Source organism: Saccostrea cucullata, unplaced genomic scaffold (assembly GCF_032062105.1).
Source record: "Saccostrea cucullata isolate Sc308-1 unplaced genomic scaffold, CSIRO_AGI_Scuc_v1 ctg204, whole genome shotgun sequence".
In the NCBI taxonomy this organism is placed as follows: Eukaryota; Metazoa; Mollusca; class Bivalvia; order Ostreida; family Ostreidae; genus Saccostrea; species Saccostrea cuccullata.
In genome coordinates, this window is record NW_026940736.1 from 222,617 (window position 1) to 246,507 (window position 23,891).

At 33.5% G+C, this 23,891-nt stretch overlaps 1 protein-coding gene across 1 annotated transcript; it reads right to left on the reverse strand.

The window, feature by feature from the left end:
• Positions 1–844: 844 nt before the first annotated feature.
• Positions 845–22,835, reverse strand: LOC134256161 (Krueppel-like factor luna). Its single transcript, XM_062738781.1, has 3 exons — positions 22,547–22,835; positions 5,132–5,846; positions 845–4,557 (listed from the first exon to the last, which is right to left on the reverse strand). The coding sequence occupies exons 1-3, from the start codon at positions 22,646–22,648 to the stop codon at positions 4,370–4,372; spliced, it is 1,005 nt and encodes a 334-aa protein (XP_062594765.1). The 5' UTR covers positions 22,649–22,835; the 3' UTR covers positions 845–4,369.
• Between the last annotated feature and the right edge of the window lie 1,056 nt (positions 22,836–23,891).

Consider the following 23,891-nt stretch of genomic DNA (forward strand, 5'->3'; position numbering starts at 1 on the left):
AGAGGAACAACCTAAATTCAAATCATTGTAGCAAGATGTGAAGACAACAAGGTGACTTTCGGGCCTTCTATGAGAAAATGGGGAGAAAACAGACCCATCTCGGTAGTTCACGATAAAGAGATGAGAAATTTGAGATCTCTTTATTAGTTCGCCCACGTCTTTCAAAGCAAATTTAATACGTATATCTGGGTCTTTGGTTAAGGTCGTTGACAGACAAGCTTATGAATTTCTGAATATTTACGCGGCTTAATCTATTTTCACTATACGAAATTAACTTTCCTAAAGTGTTTTGAATCCACTAAAAAAATCTTCTATTTCATTGGAAGAGTTGCAAAAGCTCTCGTGAAATTATTTTTACCTTTTAAAAGCTACTGCTCCAATGAAGTAATGTGAAGAATTGTAATTGAAACCAAGAAGTTATGCAACCAATCTACCTACAGTTTATTTGAAAAGTTAGCTTGGGTCATTTTTACAAGGATTTTAATTGAAATAGATAAATGTTGTTTGTTCATCAACTGTTGCTAGGGTCTTCCTCGTTTTCCATCTCCGAGAAAGTATTATATAATATACTGTTGTCGCATCATTATTACTCTCAAAGAACCATATCAACTTCCATGTATTGTCCTTGTAGTGAGTTGTAAAGTATGTTTTAATGATAGGAAATCCGATGTCAAAGAGCTGCCAGGTACAAAAAATATAAACCATACACTGCATACAGGTGAGGTATATAGATCTATAACTTTAAAAAATATATACATCTGTATATAATTCAAAGCTATTAATTTAATATCCATTTCCATCTCTTTTTCAAATTCCTCCAGATAAAATACGAACAACACCGAAGCTTTGTAAATATATATAATTTGATGTCTGTGGTTATGTACAACATTTGTATACAATATGTAGAGATACATGTACAAAACACACTATTCTTTTTTCAAAATCATGTATATGAAATAAACGTATTAATGTAGAATACATTCTAAATATCCTCCAAGTGTCCTAATTTCCTTGATAACCAGTCCTTTGGATTAATTAACTGCATGCTAACATCCACTTCCAAACATTTTTCATGGTGTACAATAAATTGCATATTGAAATAGTCACAGCAAAAAATATAACATACATGCACTGGTAATCTTAAAATTGATTATAATAGACATCTACCTCACAAAAAGTTGCCCCCCAAAATCAAATTGAAATGAAAAAGCCCTAAAAATACTAAATTTTGTTCATAATAAAATATTGCACTGTAATAACAAAGCACTGGCTGTTATGAGAAAAAAATCAGTTTTTTGGGAAGTTATGTTTTTGTTCATAAGAAAATAAAAAAAAATCCTAGAATTGTGTACATTGAACTGAACAAAAATGAAAAGCAAGAGTAAAACATTTTCCTGAAATTATTAGCTAAACAAATCTCAGACTGAATTTAATGTTGAATGATTTCTACATATAACCTTAATTTACGCAATTCCAACTATTTTCCCACTGTAACTTTGATCTGCATAATTTACATTAAAAAAAAAAGATTGCACTACACCCACCAAAGCCTGAAAGTTTGAACTTAAAGTACTAAATTATAATAATCAAAGAAAAAATTCTAATTTTTTTTAGTTTGCATATCAGTCTTAAAAATCTTCATTTTAAAATTGATCTCAAAAAGAAATTTTTGAGAACTGACACCAATTAATGATCAATATAACCTAAATATTGTTTCAATTTCAAAGAAAACAAATGTACATATCTGATATGGAAAAAAAAGCATCTAGAAATATGGGACTTACAATTCCCATTTATCAATACTAAAGGGCAGTACATCTTATTTTCCATGATTAGAAGGCAATTAAAAGAGTCATTTCCAATGGCGAAATGAATACCTGTGGCATAAAAAATTGGAAATGACAATTTCACTGACAAGTATTTGCCTTTTTACCATAAACCAAAGAATACCAGTTTTCTTGCTATTATTAAGGTGAACAAAACACAACGATTCAAATAAAAGATAAACTGTACCGCAAGTTGCCAATTAAAGACAGCATTTGGGTCATGGAGAAAAAAAACCAACAAAATGTTACATAGTATTAGTTCAAGGAACTTTACTGCATAAATATCAGATCTATATTGGAGATTCATTCTCTTTCTTTCTCTCTCTCTCATAGACATTTGGAGGACAAGCACATAGATTTTTAGCATTGCCTTGACTATATTGACCCCATCAACCAACCAACTCCAAAATATAGATTGGGGCAAGGGGGTTCTTGATACATATGCCATTTAGGCATTTACATTCCTAAATGGATCATTTAATAAATCAAAGAATACATTTTAGTACTGCCTGGCAATTATATGTATCTGAAACGTTATTTTTAAAATGGTTTGAAAATTTATTGGAGCATAGCTTTTTCTGATCAGATTAAGGATGTGTAGGACAGACATGCAAATTGTGGTAAAGTTTTTTCCTTGGTACATGCAACATAAATAAATTCCAAACAGGTCACCAAGAACTTAAATAATCAAGCATGGTACTCAAAAAATTACTTTTCCAAAGAAAAGAGCTACATGTTCAGATCACAATAGTAGAAGAAAAAGAGTCTCATTATCAATTAGCATACAATTAGAATTGTGTTGGAAGTGAAACACCACTGATAAATTTTATATCCAGATACACAAAATAGCAAAACAATACAGAGATAGATAGTCTCAATATGGTTTGTTTTTGTGTTTGCATGCATTTCGTCCTTACAGCATGTTTTTTTTAACATATCACCAACATTTAAGGCAAGGTGTGTACATATATAATATACATCAAATATATATATACAATGGAAAAAAAAATATCACAGAAAAAATGCCAGCTTAACAACAGGCAAAACAACAAATTAACAAGATCAATTTGACAAGCTGATTTGTATAATCCTATACGTGCCCTTGGTGCATGACCTTTTTTTTCAGCACACACACAAAAACAGATTTTTTAAATAAATCATGATAAATTTGATAAGATGAAAAAAATGAAAACATGTTTGAATGCAAGAATAAACCAATATATAAAAAAAGAACTTTAGAAGCACTGAAGTAGAATTTGCATTAAAATTTCAAAATCAAGAGAAATGATAAGCACAAATGAGCTAGGAATACACACAAACACAAAATAATAGACTAGGTCTAAAACCTCTGTGAGACTTTTCATTTGGTGAAAAAAATAATGATTTTATATATATATTAGTAAAAATCTTTTTACCCCAGTCATGTTAACACAGAAAAGCAATTGATATAACTATATTATATGAAAACCTAATAAATATGATTACCTTAAAAAATATATGAAGGTAAATAAAGAATACTTTTATAATAAAACTATATAGTGCTTAAATGAATAGCATGAATTTATGATTCCTTCGTGTATTTTTCTACAGCCATTGCTACCAAAACCACTACCTAGGGTGAAAAAACCATCCAAGAGTGTTCCACAGCAAATGGATCAACTTACTGACCTTTGGGGAGGGGATCTAAATGAATATGAAGAATGAAAAGAGGTCATGACCTGAGCGAACTGCGTAGGCAGGGTCACGACCAGGGACTTAGATTGGGACTTTCATGAAAGAAGACAAAGAAAGGCCAAGCAAATGAAAAGTTGTTCCTGATTCAAATTATTCTAAACTTAAGATGTTGGGGGGTTTAAGATGGGTAAAGAGAGGTTTTCATAAAACTGGAAGAATATAAATACTTGGGTTGGCAATGCAAGAGGCTTGATTAACAAATTCATTAAGATTTTGAACACATATAAACTTTACAAAGGAGTGAAAAACATCTCTATTTGCTTGGCCTAATAATTAATGCAATGTTATTTCCAAAACTTTCACATAATGCAGATTTTTGGTATTATGTAACATTTTTCATTGTGTCATGTAATTTATCAAGAACACCTGTTTCATATGTGACAACATTAAAAGACAGAGTTTACCTGCACTGTGCCACTTATGAATTCTAATTCAGCTGAAGAATTTAAGTACTAATTTATTTCAACGACTTAAATAAAAAAAACAGATCTCTTTCAAAACATCATTTTTCAAAATTAAAGATTCAAATTTGTTCACAAGAAGCACTTTGGGGCCATAAAAATTACGTTTTAGACAATTTGAAAAAAAAATTACATGTCAAACTGTATTCAACAATTAAGCACTTGTGCATTAGGCAATACCCTGAAAATAATTTGCAACAAACAATGGACATACATACACTTGAAAAAAGGATAGGTTTTCAAACATATGAATGATAACGTTACACAAGACATCACAATATATAAATTGGAATCATGGTTTGTTTTTTTGGTGTAAAATTAATTTGTTAACGGCTAAGACCACTGTTGCTATAAGTCAGCTGTCTGGTGTCTTTTCATGTGAAGAGCGAGATGGTCAGATCTCGAAAAACATCGTTCGCACACTTTGCACCGGAACGGTTTTGCTCCCGTGTGTTTGCGATAGTGTCTAGTTAGTTCATCAGATCTAGCGAAGCGCCATTCACACCCTTCCCATGAGCACTTGTATGGCTTCTCTCCTAGACAACAGACAAAACAAAACATCAATATACGAGTCAGATTAATATAGATCAGATAAATTCCAGTCTCAAATGATAATGCGCTACATGGCTCCTGTAAAAGCAACTTTCATTTGCAGGAGATGATGTCTCATCAATCACTGCTTTTCATTCATCTTAAGGCTAATAGCTCTGAATGAGGAACTGATTATTACTCGATTTTCTTAAATTGGCTTTCCTAAATCATTTAAACACAAAGAAAATAAGTTTTAATTGGTTTAAAAAGTTATTTTTTTCCATTTTCACAATATTATAGGGTCTGTTCTTAAGTGAAGTCAATTTCCTTCCCTAAAAATGCACATTCTCTGAAAATGTTAATAACTTTTATCCCCCCAAAAGCACTAAAATATGATTATGGCTAAAGCAAGTACATTTAAGGCACTTGAAAAAATACAATTTTCTCCAATAAAAAAAGCAATTTCTCAACCTCTGAGGGGGAAAAAAATTGCTTGTTCATTGAAGTCATATATTAAGCATGGTAAATAATAACTGAAAAGAGGATCAGACTTGAGGAATTGGCTTATGAAATGTTTACCTGTGTGTGTCCTTAGATGAGCTTTGAGATGAGAACTCTTTGTGTATACTTTTTTACAACCATTGTACGGGCACTTGTGATTTCTACGTCTCATGTCAGGACTGACATCCGTTCGGATTTTCTGTCCGTTCAGAGGCACTGGGGGTCGCTGCTGGATGGGCTGGGCGGTGTAGGGACGCATGCGACCATTCTGTGACGTAGACACATAAGAGTAGGGCTGCCTTTGCATGAGATCAGCAGAGGGCACACGGACTGCTACTGTTGTGGTACGCCCCGGCTGTGCGACAAGTCTTAATGCAAATGGGTCATTTGATTTAGGCATGATGGGTGATAATGGGGGATCGCTGTTGTTGCTATCCCATGAGACACCTGAGGACTGTGAATTAAAACTACTCAAACTAAGTGTATCACATGAGGTCCTATCATTGAGGTCTAAGTACGCTAGCTGTTCTAGTCTATCGTCGGCTTCGGTTTCCGTCTCATTCCCGTCTTCTTCATCCTCATCTTCATCATCCTCGTAAAACTCATCACACGGTTCCGGAATGATGTCATCGGGCTCCTCCTTGATGTCCAGTTTGGCCTCTGGGGTTAACCTCCCTAGAGAGGGCTGTCCATTCTCCCAGCATCGGTCCATCTCTGCTGCCTCTGGGTTCAGCTTCTTGAAGGATGTTAGTTTGGGTTCACTTTTCAGGTATCTTTCCATTTCCAGGCAGTTCTGCAAAGACAACAAAGCACAATTTATAATCATTATAATAGCTTAAACATCAAACATTTATTGTCAATTACAGTAATTAAAATACCTTTTATTTATAAATTACTACTGGTGTGTATTTTTATGTTGCATATGAAACAAGGATATTTTTGGGGAATTGTTGAGACAAAATCTCCCAATTTGTATTACATCATCATAATTAAGGACACAACATTCATGCATACATGCATCCCTTTCATATTGTAAAATATCTTTTTAAAACCTTAATTTTTTGGGGTTATCTGATATCTTTACATTAACACATTGTATAGCCTCTGTTTGAAACCTTATGTCTGCTTAGGAAAGCACTTTGTATCAAGACTGCATTCTGTTGAGCCTTTATCTCAATATTTTGTCTATGAAAATCCATACATCAAATAGACATAAATCAAGTATTGGCATGTACAAATGGTGAAAACAGGCACTACGGTGGCCAGACCCACATTATGACAACTGGAATGTCGGTCCTGTCCTTGAGGCACAGTGGAGCAATAGAATATTAGACTGCTAATCCTAGGTCATTATTAATTTAACCCTGCCAGTGTGCAAGTCCTTAGAGTTTGTTCAGGCCAAAGAGACCCAACCAACAATCAAAAGATGGTGGCCGTAATGCATATCCCTTTCTTATTATTTTTTTTTAAAGAGACAATGAATGGTTAGAATGCTTAAAAAATAATAAAGATAAAAAAGGAGAACTAGTGCAGAATAAATATCTGCCAGGTATTTCTTTAATTTTCTTCAAAACAATAACAAAACCAATCCTACCACACAGTGTGTAATCTTTTAACACTTAAAGTGGGCTAAGCACATTCCAGTAACTTGTTCAAGAAGGCAATAGAGGATCTTGTAGCAAGCTGCCAGCTGGCACTGGATGTACGTATACCTTCAGCTTTGCTCGAGTAGACATTAGATATTTATAGTAAAACAGTTCATGGATGGAATTTTGCTTTCTAGGGCAAAAAATTTATCATAGGTGTGACATAGCGAGACTTTATTGTATATGACACTGAAATATTTCTTACCCCCTTTTCAAAACATGTTTTGTCTCCAAGCGTGTCATCCTAATCTTATAACCTACTTTTTTTCTTTAACTTCTATGCAAGGAATGTCATAAAAAAATATGGTAACATCAAATCTGTATGAACAATCAGGGCCTTTGATTGTCTTGTCAAATTACATGATTTCTGGCACTTTGCAAATGCAGTGTGCAATAATGAGCAAGTGCAGTCTAGTTCAAAAGGCATTGTAACTCCATTATCAATGACAAACAAGAAAGACTTTTACGGAGTTCTAAGGGACTTGTTTCCCTAATTATTAGTGTTGCTTGCAGAAAGATTAATCTGGAGTGCAAAGACAAAGAGCTGAAGCAGCTGTGTACCTAATTATAATTAAAGGAAACAGCACAAGGAAATCCTCTAAAATGCACTGCAATTAGAATATGTGGTAGAACGAATCTAGAATTGAAGTGGATTTGAATGAAAATATATTCACATAGCTACCTGTTTTAAAAACATTTCTTCAGTTAGCTATAGCTGACAAAAATTTTCAATTGACTTTCAGACCGAACCAATTTCCACATAACAAACTACCTTCCGCAGCACTAACTTTCCCCCATCTATCATCATACGGACAATAAAAGGAAGGATTTATTATTGTTTGGTAATAAAGCTTAATACTTTTTAATTTCCTGTGGAAAGAGATAATTTCGCCCTGACATTTATCAAGAAATCAAACACTTGATATGCCTTGGCACTAATTGCTCCTCAAAACAAAGTAAAAATGCTGTGCAATGAAGCTGCCTTGAAAGAGATAACAGATCAATATAGATCCCGAATGTTTGGCCAGGTATTCCAGTAACTTAGGTAAGTTTCTCATAAACAAAATATCTCAAATTTTTTGCTCAGGTGAGTCAGGAATTCATGATGGAAGTTTCACACCAAATCGTTATGATTTACATTTTTTAATTTGCAAAAACCCATGTTTACGAAATCAGCCAAGCACTGCAATATAGCAATATGAAAAGGTTTTATAACAATATGGATACCAATCTCTGGCCATTCAGAATTGTATAGGATGTGTATTCATTTTATCTTTCTGTCACAGACATTAAACTTGCTGAATCTTCCATATATTATACCCTAAACTGTAATGTCATCAAAACATATTGCCCATTACCCTAGACGTCTTCGTGTCTATAAGTCTTTCAAATTTTCAGTCAATGTTTATTTTATTTCTTGGAGACTATTTTATTTACATGCTCTCAGAGCATGACTTTTCTCTCTAAGGCCAGATAAAATTAATCTTTAGATTCTCATCCTAATTTGCTAAAAAATTGGGGCGGGTGGGCGGATTTTATTTTCTATTTTTTATTATTGAAAATATCAAAAAAATTAGAAACAATTTTTCCTTATGTTAATGCCTATATGAATAGATTTGAATGACTTCTCATAGGCCTTTCCCCCAAATACTTTTTAGTTTCGCCAACAAATCCTTCTGTTAAAAATTTTTGTAAAATATCACAGATTTCTACCTTTCTCAAAAATTCGATTGTTCTTGGGATTCTATGTTCGACATTGTAGTAGGTAATATTTGCAAACTCTATAAAATATTTTACTGAAAAGCCTAGACTTGAACAGTTTTGATGCAACTGTATTTAATATTTTCTTAACACTATTATTCTCTAAATTCTGCCAACGATGTTTTATTTAAATATTTCTTTTATAGAAACTCACATAAAGTAGAGATCGTTAAAACTTGACCAGGTGCATTTCCCTCATCAATTTTTACCTAGTAGTTTAAAGTCTCTTTAAAACTTGCTTATCAAGATGTGTTTATGCTATTTTTTCTTCTCTGCCTCTTCTATACTGACGCATTATCTTTCCCTTTCATATCTAAACTGCTTTTATTGCCGATTTTCTCCATTCTTCACATGGCTCTTTTGCTATAAATAGCGACACGCGACTTTTGATACAAACAGGAGATAACTCTAAAACTTTGATCCAAAATCCTACTGAATAAAGACATTAAAATATACTTTTAACACCCAAAAATCAAAATAAAAAACACTGGGGCGGGACACTTTGAGAGGGGCGGGCGGGGATGAGAATCTAAAGATTAATTTTATCTGGCCTAATGTCCTTCAATTCGATCTAGTTTCAGTAAAACTGTTGATCTCCTTTTCTGTTGATATTAACCAATTTATTGTTATATGCTTTTGAAAACATTCCGATCAGCTCCGCTGGATCTGAAATAATCCTCATTATCACATTTCTTTACTTTCAAAGAATGGTGACAGTTTTAATCAACGATGTCGCAACACAGTTTATCCTTCAATATCATCTCTCATTCCATTATGTTATTAAGGCATAATAACAATTGTCTCTAGCCCCTAGCGTATGTCAAACGACAAAAGAGCAGCCTCTTCGTAAGACCTTGTTAATCTACATCTTGTACTGTAATGAGCTGGTCACTGAACATGAACTTGACCTAGATTCACCTGTGAAAGCCACCCATACAGGTGTTTGAAAATAACTTCACTTTACCTTATCAGAAAAGAATAAAAGTGATAAAATTATGGCAGGTGATTCCTTCAGGTGATAAACATGCAACTTTGTCAAAATATTTTTGATAATTATTAAAATTAACAAAGAAAACATTGTTTAAACTGACATGTGTACCGATTCCAAATTCCGATTTCAATGTAAAAAGCCCTTTCGCCTCGTCAATCACAGTGTGAGAAATTTAAAGCCCTTATGAATGAAGGAATTTTCATATTAAATACCTTTTGATAATCTTAAGTGAAGTAAGTCGTGCTACAAGTTGATTTGAAAAATATGCGATAAAAAGCAATTTACCAATTCATGTATGTCTATAAAAAATATATTTGACACTTCTCAGGTAGAACATTTATGCAAACTTGCTTATCTGCATTTCATCTTTAAAGCCAATTTAAATATACACTGTAGGAATGAAACTTATTTTTTAAAATTCTCAAACTTTTATATGCATGAATTTTCAAGTATAAATTCATAGAAAAAATAATATGATCTGTAAAACTGCTGTTTGTCAATAACAATTTGATAAACTTATCTCAAGAGTCTAGCACAGTTCAATGCTGTGAATTACTAGAGGAAATATTTCAGAATTTAGCTTTATCACCATTATGTAAATAAAAATTTTCATCTTGTGCATTTTAATCTGCCTCCCATGCAGTGGCCCCTCACCCACACAGAGCTGTTATGCCAAGTTCCAAACTTAGTCATTATGACACATAGATCCACTCTCTTTTTTAACTACTGTGCGATACTTAAATGAAATTAAGTTCCTAGTCAGTGCATGGTGCTCACTGAGTCATGCAAAGCAAAATCTTGCCAATGCCCTCTCTTCATATAATTAATTGCATCAATCATTTTCTACAAATTGACCCAACTGTTTAACTTTTAATATATTAACCATACAGTATTGACTTGTTTAAACCTTAGATTGACCCAGTTTATTTAATATGCCTAAAGTCATATGATTCTGCAGTCAGGAGGTATACACCAAAACCTAAACCTCAACACACATCAGATTTCTTGCAAATTGGCCAATTTTTTCATTTAATCTCAAGGTCAGTCCATCACATTCCTAGATGCTATGATCATACAGGCGGGAAATAACATTCTGACCTGAAGTTACTGTTAGATATTTTAAGATCGGTATCAGTAAAAAGCCAAGACAGGAAGGGGGAAAATAAACCATTGTGTATGTTATTTGAAATATAAACAGCTATCCCTAGATGATTAAATCCCCTTTTAATTTCCACTATTTCCATTACTTTATCTACTTTAAAGTCTTTGGCTATCCGAAGGAATGTGTCCCATTGTTTAGCCTTTCATTGATGGTTTGATACCTCTTGCCGTCCACAAATGAATGGGTCAGAATGAATGCTCTATTAGCCATTTCATCTTTAATGGATTCCCTGCCCAATTTCAACAGCTTGGACTACTTTGCCAGATGTGGATGGAGGGAAGATATGATTGATTAGAAATCTGTCAGGTGAAATTTCCTGCTTGAAGTTAAATCATTTAACCAGTTAACTTAATTTTTTTTCCTTAATACAAATCATGTACATATATCTTTCCTTGATAAATTCAGTTTCATTCCCAATTATTCCTTCGTGTTTTAATCTAAGGTATTAACAAAAGATAATTTTCTTTAGAATCTTTGATCATCAAATATTTCCAACAAATTCAATGACCTTAAGCTATGTAACAATTTTACTACAAAGAGTGAAAGTGAAACTAATGTTCCATATATTCCCTGAAAATGCATATTTGCAAACTGCAAGTAAAATTATTAATACACAGCATGATACATACATCCCTTAGAAGAGGCGGTCTCTCATTTTGAGCATGTTGAGGATTTGTCTCATTTGACCCCTACGTGGTATTCTGCACCTTTCTAGGATACAAGGTGTGAACAAACACTGAGATATAAATCATGAACCACTCCAATACCTGACTGACATTGGAATGTGCATCCAATTCCTTTATGCATAAACTATTTACCCACCAGAATTAAACCTACTGTCTGCCTAAAATCCATTGAAAGGATCTTTTGTGTTCACCTTCTTTCTGGTCATAACTTAATAAATAGCTTCCCCCCAGAGCTCTCTAAACTTTAAAGAGCTTGCAAACCAAAGCATAGGAATTCAAAGCATGATAAAGCTAAAATGTAGAACACATTTTTCAATAAAAGAAGTACCTCTTGTCCTTTTTAATGCATGTCCGCGAAAGGTAATTTTTCGTCTAGAAACAGAAATTGTTATAAAATGTCTTTCTCATGTACTTTAGAAATTGTCATTTTAAATTGTCATTTTACAGTAAAATACAGTAAACTAGTTATTTTCAGACAAGATATTAATTAGCACCATACCGAGTTCACATGATGTATAGATCATACATAACGGTAATTTGTATATACATGCAGTCTCAATAGCAGGGGTCAGTTTTGCAGAGTAGAAGCATTCTGCAGCCCTGATTAATTAAGACTCTCTGTCAGTGGTCATCCTCTGGAAAGAGACAGATGTATCATATTTCTGGACTAATGAACGTGTTTTGTTTGAACATTATTGGTAAATGCATTCCTTGGCATTCACAGTCTAGCAAGAGGACACCATAGCTGAAGAGTTTCCATGTCATCATTGTCAATTATGTAGGATCTAGTGTCCACGGTCTTGTCAACAGACTATTATCTTTCCGGCACAAATCTTATCTCCCGCCGATTACTTACATAGTCCTCAATGGGTAGACCCCACTCCTTGTTCCAGCTCGGAACAAAGACCGACAAACCCACAGAACTGATCAAATTTCACAGCAAACACCGAAAACCATTTAAAAGTATATTGTGCCAAAATGCACAGGAAAATATCAGGTTATTTATTCAAATTATCATTTGTAGAAAAATGTACAATGAGGTCTATATATGTACAATAATGTACATCTAGTAAATTTACAAATGTCAGAATAATCTGTTTCATGAATGTAAAAGCTCATAGCCACAGTTGGGAAAATTTGTCCTCAACTGACCTTTAACATACTGATAATTGTTTCCCATGTTATATACTTACTAATTTGCTGTAAGCTGCAAATAGCCTCTCTCAATGAAAAAAAAAAAAAATTAACAAGCTTTATTCTTTTGCCTCATACCAATTAATGATTTAACAGAGATAATATATGTAATCAGCTTCAGACACAAACTTTATAAATAAGTATATCATTTTGACAAATGTAAAATATATTCAAAACAATCCAAACATACTGGTACTAATGGTTTTGATGGCTTTCTTTCTGAAATTGCATTTAAACTACACAATTTCATTCTAAAACTCTTGAAACCAATTTGATACATGGTGGTTGCATTAATGAATTCTCATCAGGACAAATTAAATGGGTTTGTATTACTTTTTAGTCAATATGCGTAAAGACAATTCATGGATTCAAGGAATCGGTCTGTAAAGCACTATAAGCTTCAAGAAACAGACAACCTTGCCAAATCTCTGTCCCTTCTGGTCGTACAAAGTGGAGGGTAGCTAGCACTTGTCTTCATTCTACCTCGAAATTTAATTTGCATGTAAATAATTTTATTTACCCAAGTCCATAAAGCTGACATAAAACAGATTAGACAGTGACACATAAATCAATCACAATTCAATCTACCCCAGCAATAAAAGCACAGTGGACCCCTACTTAGTATCAGGCACTCTAGAAAATTCCCAAGGTTGACCTATCAAGGAATATGGTACTGGCATTTGCCAATACACAAAATCTCTACCCTCTCCCCCACTGTAAAGCCGCAATGCTCTAAGACATAATTAACATGGTTAAGATAGCTCAAATTCTTGCTCCGTCTTACACTATCCTTCATCTAACATCTATGACCTAGATCGCAGGAAAAAACACACCTACAATCTCACCACATCTTATAACCATCCTGTATTAATATTTCAGTGTTAATGGGTGAAAACTTGAGTTATTAAGACTACAATAATTTGCCTAGTCTCAAGCCTTGCTTTTTTCACAGTGACTTCAATCTTCCACAACTTGAGAAGGGAAGGGGTCAACACTAAGTGCTTTGTATCTTTTATTGCATATTGAACAAGGATGTGTAACGGTGCACAACAGGATGTCATTCATACGGTAGACTGATTAGCTGTAATCATGCCCTATTGACCAATGACGCATGGATTATCCTCAGCTTAATTCCTAGTAGACATCCTCCTCTCTCCCCTCGCTAACATTCACTCCAGGTCCTGATTGAGGGAACCACTTCCCGGTCAGACTTACAGCCTCTTATACAGCATTTGTAGGACATTCCCTCTTCTTTAAAAGACTGTGAACTAAGTTAAAAATTAAGTCTCCCTCCAATACATTGGTTTTCATCATACAACAGATTACAGAAAAAGCATGTAGTAGTATACACAACAATGCAATGCCTTGGGGATTTCTCAATGCATCTGGCAGATTTCAAGCAGTATATATAAACATTATGCCTCCTTCTAGCTTTACTTTTCTGAGTGTCTTAGCACAGCACTTTCATCTGCCTCCCCCTTCCATTCCAAAGCAGCAAAAATAATTTGGCTATAATGTAAATTCTGCCCCCATAAGCAGATATATTCAAACAGTTGATAAACATAGGTAATCAGAGATTACAGAGCTCACCTCAACGAATGTTGTCTTTAAGTAAGGCAAAGTCACACAATTAACCAACAAAAACTGTACATTCCAAAAATGAAAATATTTAAGCAATTTTGATCTGATACTTTGAAATAGACCTACATAAAAAATTTAAACTAGTTCTTCTTCATGAAAATGTAATCAAAATCCAGCATCTGAATCAAATTTGAGAGTTTTCATCTCTTGATGCAACATTTGTGCAAGTTTGGTTTATACAATGTTATATAAGCCTTATAGTTTTTTGGAAATAGACATGCAACCATAACTTATACCTGGTCTATTATCTGAAAATGTATGTCGAATTCAGCATCCGAAGCAAGTCCATTAGTGTGTATCCTAAGATGTATCGTCCATGCAAGTTTTCATTATAGGGCTCAAAGTTAATTGGAAATGAAACATGCATCAAAAACTAACATTTTCACTCATCCACAAAAAGGAGGTCAGATTCAGCATCCGAAGCAAGCCTAGTAGTATGCATCCTTAGATGTATCATCCATGCAAGATTGGTCATTAAAGAACTCATAGTTCCTTGAAAATGAAACCTGCACCAAAAACTTTAACCTGTTCATCAACCAGAAAATGTAGGTCAGATTCAGCATCCGAAGCAAGCCCGGTAGTGTGCATCCTTAGATGTATCATCCATGCAAGTTTAGACAACATAGGGCTTAAAGTTACTTGCAAATGAAACCTGCACAAAAAAATTCAACCTGTTCAATCAACCGGAAAGTGTAGGTCAGATTCAGCATCCGAAGCAAGCCCGGTAGTATGCATCCTTAGATGTATCATCCATGCAAGTTTGGTCAACATAGGTCTTATAGTTACTTGGAAATAAAACCTGCACCAAAAACTTAAACCTGTTCACTCAACCAGAAAATGTAGGTCAGATTCAGCATCCGAAGCAAGCCCAGTGAGTATGCATCCTTAGATGTATCATCCATGCAAGTTTGGTCAACATAGGACTTATAGTTACTTGGAAATGAAACCTGCACCAAAAACTTTTACCTGTTCACTCAACCAGAAAATGTAGGTCAGATTCAGCATCCGAAGCAAGCCTGGTAGTATGCATCCTTAGATGTATCATCCATGCAAGTTTGGTAAACATAGGACTTATAATTACTTGGAATTAAAATCTGCACCAAAAACTTTAACCTGTTCACTCAACCGGAAAATGTAGGTCAGATTCAGCATCCGAAGCAAGCCTGGTAGTATCCATCCTTAGATGTATCATCCATGCATGTTTGGTCAACATAGGACTTATAGATAGTTGGAAATGAAACCTACACCAAAATCTTCAACCTGTTCACTCAACCGGAAAATGTAGGTCAGATTCAGCATCCGAAGCAAGCCTGGTAGTATGCATCCTTAGATGTATCATCCATGCAAGTTTGGTCAACATAAGACTTATAGTTACGTGGAATTGAAATCTGCACCAAAAACTTTAACCTGTTCACTCAACCAGAAAATGTAGGTCAGATTCAGCATCCGAAGCAAGCCCGGTAGTATGCATCCTTAGATGTATCATCCATGCAAGTTTGGTCAACATAGGGCTTATAGTTACTTGGAAATGAAACCTACACCAAAAACTGCACCAAAAATGTTAACCTGCTCCAAAAAACATTAATCTGGTCATTTCTTTGTTTAAACTGCAGCATCTGAATCTTAAACTGGTACAATGAAAGACACTAGAAGCATCTTCCATGCATGTCTAATCAATATAGGACATAGAAGTACTTAAAAAGAAAACTGCCCCAAAAAACTTAACCTTAACCTGGGATGCCGACGCCGACACCGAGTATTACATAAGCTTCGTTGAGGTGAGCTAAAAACTTATAAATCATCCTTTATTAGGATACCAGATGCATTAGCTACCTTTATACATGCACATGTATTTTTTTTAACTTCACAGTCAGATAAGCTCTATTTGCAGATCAAGTTATACTCATGTATACGTATATAAAAGTCTATTTAAATAAGATATAGAATGTTCTGATACATAAACCCTCTTTTTCTGACATAAAATGCTTATTTAAACTGAATAAATATTATCTTAAAAGATGATTTATTTAGCTGCTTTGTATAGCTTTAAAAGGGGAAGAGATTCTATCTATCTGAGATCTCTCCTTCTGTGTTCGTTCAGGTGAGGAGAGCTCCATCGAAAGTGAATGAGACATTTCAACGTCTTCGTCCACCTGTGGGAAACCTGTCACACCAAGCGAGCCTACTTCCATAAAACAACAAGAGACGACTACCTAGTCATTAAAACCAACGTAATTTTGAAGTGCCAGACAATTTTTGGTGAAACTCCTGGGTTTTTTGTTTTCAGGTGGGGTGAAAGACAAAATGCAGACAGACATTTTGATACCAAAAAAATGTGTTTATTTCATATGTTAATGCACTTCCAACATTTGCAATGCTAATTAATATTATATGAAATCAATCTTATATGTCAGTACTTTTTTTTGAATGCCATTCCATTGAATCATCTTTGTACTTTAATTAACACTGGTTCTTAATTAGCAGAAGTTATTCCAAACCACTCTATAACCTTCATTCTAGGCCATGTTCATGTAGCCTTTTCCTTTATACTTGCAAGGCTGCATGTTAATTTTGGCCATATTTCAATCTTCTTTGCAGGCTATGAATTTTTCTCTGCCTTTTTAACAGGACTGAGGTTTAGTCATTCACCTACTTGATAAACATATTTACAATCTGGGCCTACGGAAAAAATTACATAACTTTTGGCCCCCACTGATAAAGAAGCGATTATCCATAAAATATTCGACTCCACCCCAATTTTGAAGAAATGATTGACCATTATAAGAGGGTCATTATATTAAGTATTAACGGACCCTTCCTTACGCCACAAGTGTAAAATACAACCTTCATACATCATTATAGTCCACACTGCAATGAACCATAAAAAGATTAGACTATAAATGAAAAGGCTATTCTGGAAGTTTCTTTTTAAATTTCTTTCACCATTTAGACAATTGTAGAACCCACTCCCTACTTATTCTAATAATCCTTCTTAAGACTCAATGATAGAATATTTAAAGCAAATGAACAATTCTTTAACTAAATGTACACCAGTCTTTTTAAAACATTAAATTCTTTCAGCAAATTGTAAACAACAACAACAAAAACTACAAATAATTTGGTTAAGCATATATAACCTAAATTGCCAAAATACAAAACTTATATGTTACTGCCAATATGCATTCATGGAGTCATTAAAGTTTATAAAACTTTCACATGCAAAGTTGGTCAGTCAACTCACAGCAAGAAACGTAAGATAACAGGCTACAGCCTTCGTTTGTTTTTTTCAAACAGAAATTACAAGCTTGCCAGCATCTCATGTTATTACTGTATAAAAAGTATAAAAAAAAATTGAAATTTGATGTCATGTCCATTTTGATTAATGGAGTAAAATGACAGACTCAAGAGCCCACTCAAATGTAGTCTGTGTTCATTATTGTTAAGGAACTTCCTCCTTTAGCCAAGTATTTGATATGAGCATGCTATAATAGGTACATTTCTTCCTTGATAAAAAGCTGCTTTTACTTATACGTCTATGATTTACCGGTACCTTGAACTCATTGAAAGACAGTTTAACGGTCAACAACTACATATTCCATCAGCTGTTTTTTCAAGTTTCATCTTAAAATGGAAAATCATTACTCAGAATACATACTACATTAGTAAACCAAGATTGATAAAAGCTCAAGATGTCTATAAAAGATTCTGATAAAAAAATTGTCTGTTCATCTCCAAAAGCCCATCACGATAATGCTGTCTGTGTAAATAGCAAACTATTTTATGTTCAGTTGTGTCCTCTAAGGAAATCCACAATATCCGAATTATTACAGGTAAACTTAATACGATTCTGACCTTCATCTGACTTTGCATCTAATGTGTTTAAGAGTTTTTTTCAAGACAAACTTGATCTTCGGTGTAGACATTTCAAACATCTATCTTTTGAATTTTCCTTTCAGTGAAAAATTGGCAGGTATAATTTGGTACATGTTCCACATTGCATAACCCTTAATCTGCCTGCCTTGGCAAAATTGTTGCTCTAATGAAAAAGCATGTTAGTTTGTACCAATGACATGTCACTGTAAAATTTCTACCGAGATGACACAGACATGAAGTATCTTGTAACCTCAAATTTGGACCCCCTCAACCTCCCTTGCACTTAATGGCAATGCTTTTAACCCCAAACAGAAAGAGACAAAGAAATTGATTTATCCATTTTACCTCTGATATCAATATCACTTTCCTTACTCAACTAAACAAATAACAGAAAAAAATATATACATGGATCCAGTAATAATTGACTAAGGTACTTTTTCAGCTCATCTTTCCATGCTTAAGCATAATTTCATGGATTTAGATTAGATGACCACAAATCAAAACTTGAAATTTGAGAAACAGAGAAAATGTAATAACCATGAAACAAGACCCTACATGTAAATTATACAGCTACATATGCTGATCCGTAGCCATAAATCAATGGAGAAAAACCCTTGTTGTCTCAGCATAAAGTACAGTCTCTATCCTTAGAGTATCTTTTAAGTATCTGGAATGAAATTGCAAAAAAAAAAAAAAACTATGCAAAAAAAAATTCCACTGAGCTTTGACTACAAGCTCTTATCGAGACGGAAATTAATTGACATGTTAAAAACAGATTAGATATATGTATCTTTTCCTTGTTTTTGATGACTCCATCTTTGTACTTTATAAATTTGGGATGGAAAAAATACATCCTGGGAACAATGTATTTTTTTGTTGCGAGATTTAGACAATTTTCTCATACAGATGCGTGATCTATACCACAGATAGTTTTTGTATAGATTTGAACGTATACATAGTATTGCAGCCTGCCTATTCACGCAACTATTTCAAGTATCTAGGCCACTCACTATGGTGTGTTAGACAAACCCTAAACTGCGAACATTATATCATGTTCATTCCCTGTGTCTAAAGAATTTTTTAAAGACATTGCCAACTCTCAAATGTTGATAATAAGGCTTTCAATGGCCTATGCATATATGAAAGACTTTTTAAAGATATTGTGTACCAGTACATTTAAAAATTTTTGACCTCTTTCATTCATGCACCAAATTCCCAGGCACTGAACAGCTAAACTGAAAATATCTAAACTGGGAAAAAATCTTTAAAATATGTCTCTGTATTATCCTGGTAATTTTCATTATCAATGTCTCTAAAATTTCAAAGAAAGTCTAGATCCATGACCTGAATTCCTGTTAAGAATTTATCTCAGTTATTATTTCTTGATATCATGGAAAACATACTGCATATTGGAAATTTTTTCCCAAAACATTCTTTTGGAGGAAACAGAATAAACAGATCTATACATTTGGCATTGCCATATGGCATTCTGTAATATTTTTAGCATTTAACTATAAGCAATAAATCGTAAAAAGGACTCTATATTCAGAATATACACACAAAGTGTATTGATTCAATCTATATTTCATTGCTAGCTGACTCGGGAAAAGTATAGACAGCTGGAATATTATTACCATAGTAACCCAGAAACCAGTGCAACTGTGTTATTAACAGAATAAAAATATATTTTGGAGCACTAAAAAGATCAAGCAAAAATGTAGAGCAACTAAATGATATCATTATTACAATCTTGAACGCATTACGCAACTAAACAAATAATGCAATTTTGTGATACCATCATTACAATTTAGAGCATATTCATTACTCAGTCTATTTCATAACTGATTTGCCAAAAGAAACCTTTTAACATAATATCTAACATTTTAATGATCTACACTGTATCCTATATACCTTTTCCTATCTAAATCTATAGCATTTTTTATCCGATTGTGAAAAAACTTTTACAGCATTGTGTATTTGCCCTGTGTGAATGATAATAGGATATAATATCAAAGCTAAAGTAAAATTTCCCTCTTCCCTTACGAGCACATCTGTGGAAAAAAAGATAGATCAACATTACAACAATGTGGCTATCTGCCTGTTATGTATTACCTCACTGCTATATACATTGTTTGTTACATATTTTTCTCAGTGTGAAAGCTATTATACTCAGCAACCTTTAAGTTTGAAGGTTGTTTTGTACTGTATATAATATCTTTAAGTGCGGTTTGTTTGCCTGTAAAATATAAATATAGTGTTTGTTCTTGCAATACAATGCAGTATTAGCCAGTATATACTACTTGGTGTACACGAGCGTGTAAATAATTTGCACACAACTTTTGAAGATGACTATAAGCATTTAAAGAAACTGGAAAGATATCTTTTGAATAGAATTTACAAATACAAATCAGTTTATGAACAAAGAAATCTGGAATACCATGGATATCTTGAAGTAATTTTGAAGTCCTTATCACTTATTACTTTAAGTATTTTATCCTTGATACCTCAAATCCTTGGATATTCTAGTAAATTTTTTCTGGGTCCAATAGAGTTATAGATAACAAAGTTTGACTGTAGTTTAATCATTACATTTATATGCAGGAAGTACTCAATGAAGTTATATTTCTTCACTTGTTGCACATTGTAAATCAACAATACACCATTTAAGTAAAATGTCAATGTCATTCAAATAATTTACAATTTCCTTATCTCTCCATACTTCCTTTAGCTAAATTTGTGAAATTTCAGATGGACACAATAAACCGGTATCCCTGACCTTTGCGTCTATCCTCCTTTGACCTAAGAGTCGATTTCGATGTAATACAAACGTTTACTTTTGTGACAAATAAAACACTCTACCATTATACCATGTGTTTCCTAGAAACTGATCAATTCATAAAAAATATCAGACTATATGCATATGTATATCAATATTGAATAATGGCATATTGTTCCCTAGACAAAGTAAACAGAGGAAAAAGTCAGAATGTGGCCACAGGGCAAACGTATAAAACAGTCGTACAAATTGCACTAAGCTCAGGCAATCAGGACCTATAATCAACCGAGACACAATGAAGCCGTGAACAACAATGTTCAATCTTGTTAACATGATAGGGGACGAGGATATTGTTTGTGATGTTAAACTGTGAAAATGATAATTAGATATATATTTATTCCAGAGTTCAACAGGAAATATTGATAATATCAATATTCCAATTTTAAAATGATTAAACGGATTAATATGCAGTGGAATAGTGAACTGCATTTTTTTTTTTAAAACCGATCCCTTATCTCACATTTTAAATATACATTGACTGATTTGGATCACTGAATTACTAGAATGTTTTTGAAATTGATTTAAATTCAACTTGTGCAAATATTGATATAAGACCAAAATGTAGTCTTCTTTGAATCTCATTTTTCCTTCAAACATGTTTTGTTGACTTCTAATATCAAATCATTGGCAATTAACAAAATTATAATTTTTGAAATTTATTCTATTTCCCCGGAACAGCTAAAGAGTACGATGATGTACCACTTGAAGTGTTTGTCAGTATCGTAACTGACTTTCCCCAAGCACATTTGAAATGACATGTAAACTTTTTTCATGAGAGACATTCAATTTTGACAGCTAATAATGACATGTCTCCTATATATGAATGGGAAACATTTTTTCTGTAGTACTATGCTTATCAAACACAATATGACTCATAATCAGTCTGTATATTTCCCGTCTGCACTGATATCATCAAATGGAGTTCACAGCTGCAAGCAGACTATCAAAAATGACCTCAGTTTATTCCCAACATTGCTATGCCATGCCATGACACAGTGCTCCAGTGATCAATGGTTTGGTATGTAATGAAAATATGAACTTAGCACATGGGATAGAAACTATAGTCAGATGTAATATTTTCCCCCAAATATTTGTTCGCCAGATGGATCCTAGAGTACCGTCTGTATGCTAAAATTGTGAATCCTTCTCGGATGCTAATCAAGTTTTTGTATCTAGGTCAATTAGAGATCGATGGATGGTCATGCAAGGTGATCAATTACTCTCTATATTTACAAAACCTTAGACGTCGGGTCACATCTGCCATGGTCGTGTTTTTTTGTTTTTTTTTTTGCATACAGTGAGTTTATAGTAAATGTGGCCAAGAATGAGTTTGCTTCATATGATGATTCATACATGTTTTAAGTAGAGCGCATTAAAAGTCAGCAGAACATCCTGTGTTTCCGCATTTCATAACTAAACTTGTTTGATATATAATTATTGCATAAAAAATTATTTCAAACAATCAGAGTGGCATCGATAGGCCTATTATTGTTTTTAAGAGTCATTGACGATTGAATTTCCTCTGTTCACATCGTTTTCACGTCCGATTACAAATGTCAAACTATGGCGCTGAGGTTCACGAGGGGTTAAGCGTCATTTCTCATGAGTTTGCAAATATTTCTCAGCGCAGGCAACTTAGCTTGTAAATACAAGAAGTAAAGATAAACACTGAAATCATCATGAAAGTGAGTTATAAAACATACCTGTTGCCATCTATCCTCAAGAGATGGCTGTGCAGAAAAATAGCCCGTGTCGTGCACGACTTGTAATTCACGGAAAATATTCCCGCTCGGTAGCACGTCCATCGTGGACTGAATGGGAATTTATTTCGGTTGATGTCTGCAATCAAGAATCCTTCTCACACCTGGTCAAAACATGCATGCGAGTCAAAACATCAGTTTATGTAGATGTGACTAGTTAAACATGTGTGAATCATGTTTTGGCCCCTTTAAATCTCGTTTACATCAGACAAGATCTCGTGCACGCTTGAATGTGTTCGTTGTAAAGATGGAATTTTTCATTATCCAATCATATTTGAGTTTACAAGTCGAAGGAATGCCCGATTAAAATATGAACCAATGAAAATCGTCATGGTCTTAGTAAAATAAAAAGTTATTGGATAGAGATATTCCATTTAAGGAAAATATTTGTATGCAAATCTGGGCTATATTTGGATCCTATAAGAAGCACACAATCGTCTGCTATGGTGTCATTTTGTGTATTGACTGTGTTGAGTCAGATAGTAGCAGGAGATATATAATAGTAAGAAACAAAGGTATTTCGACATCTTCCATGTTATTTCTACCCGAGAATGAATAATAAACTGACTCACAATATCACATGCCTTTTATTGACAAAACATAACTATTTTTTTACAAGATATTAAACAAATCTTTCAACCAAATGTCACGTTCTTTACATATGCATGCTTGAACCATCAAAGCCATTCAAACAAGTTTACAGCTGAACTGAGACGTATACAACATCCCCCCCCCCCCGTTTATACCTTGGTATAGTCCAAAAATAGTAAAATACCTAAATGATTCACATATAAAACTATATAAAAATATTAAAAATCATTCACCAATACATACAAGGAATGAAAATTCCAACAGATATTAAAAATATTTGAAACGTACTGCAGTTCAAATTCATATATCTGCAAACAATTTTATTTTTTCAAACACCAGGTAATGAAAGAAAGAAAAGATTTTTCGGAATGGTGTGTTTGAGTCGGGGTTAGGAAAGGGAATAATTCTAGATCTGTGTCCACAAAAAGCCACTTCTTTTTTTCCAGCTTGTATTAGTCAGTCCAATTTCATCATTATAGAAGATATAAATTCTTTGGGTCTGAGAATTATTATTTGTGTTTTTTTTAATTTGGATTTAATAATAATAATAAAGATTTAATGCCTTCAAAATTTTTTAACTGAGCATTTCCTTGCAAATGATATTTTCAAATAATAATAATAAATTTATACAAACTTTATGATATATAACAATATATTCATGGACCATATTAAAGGATTTTCCCAGAAAAATATAGAA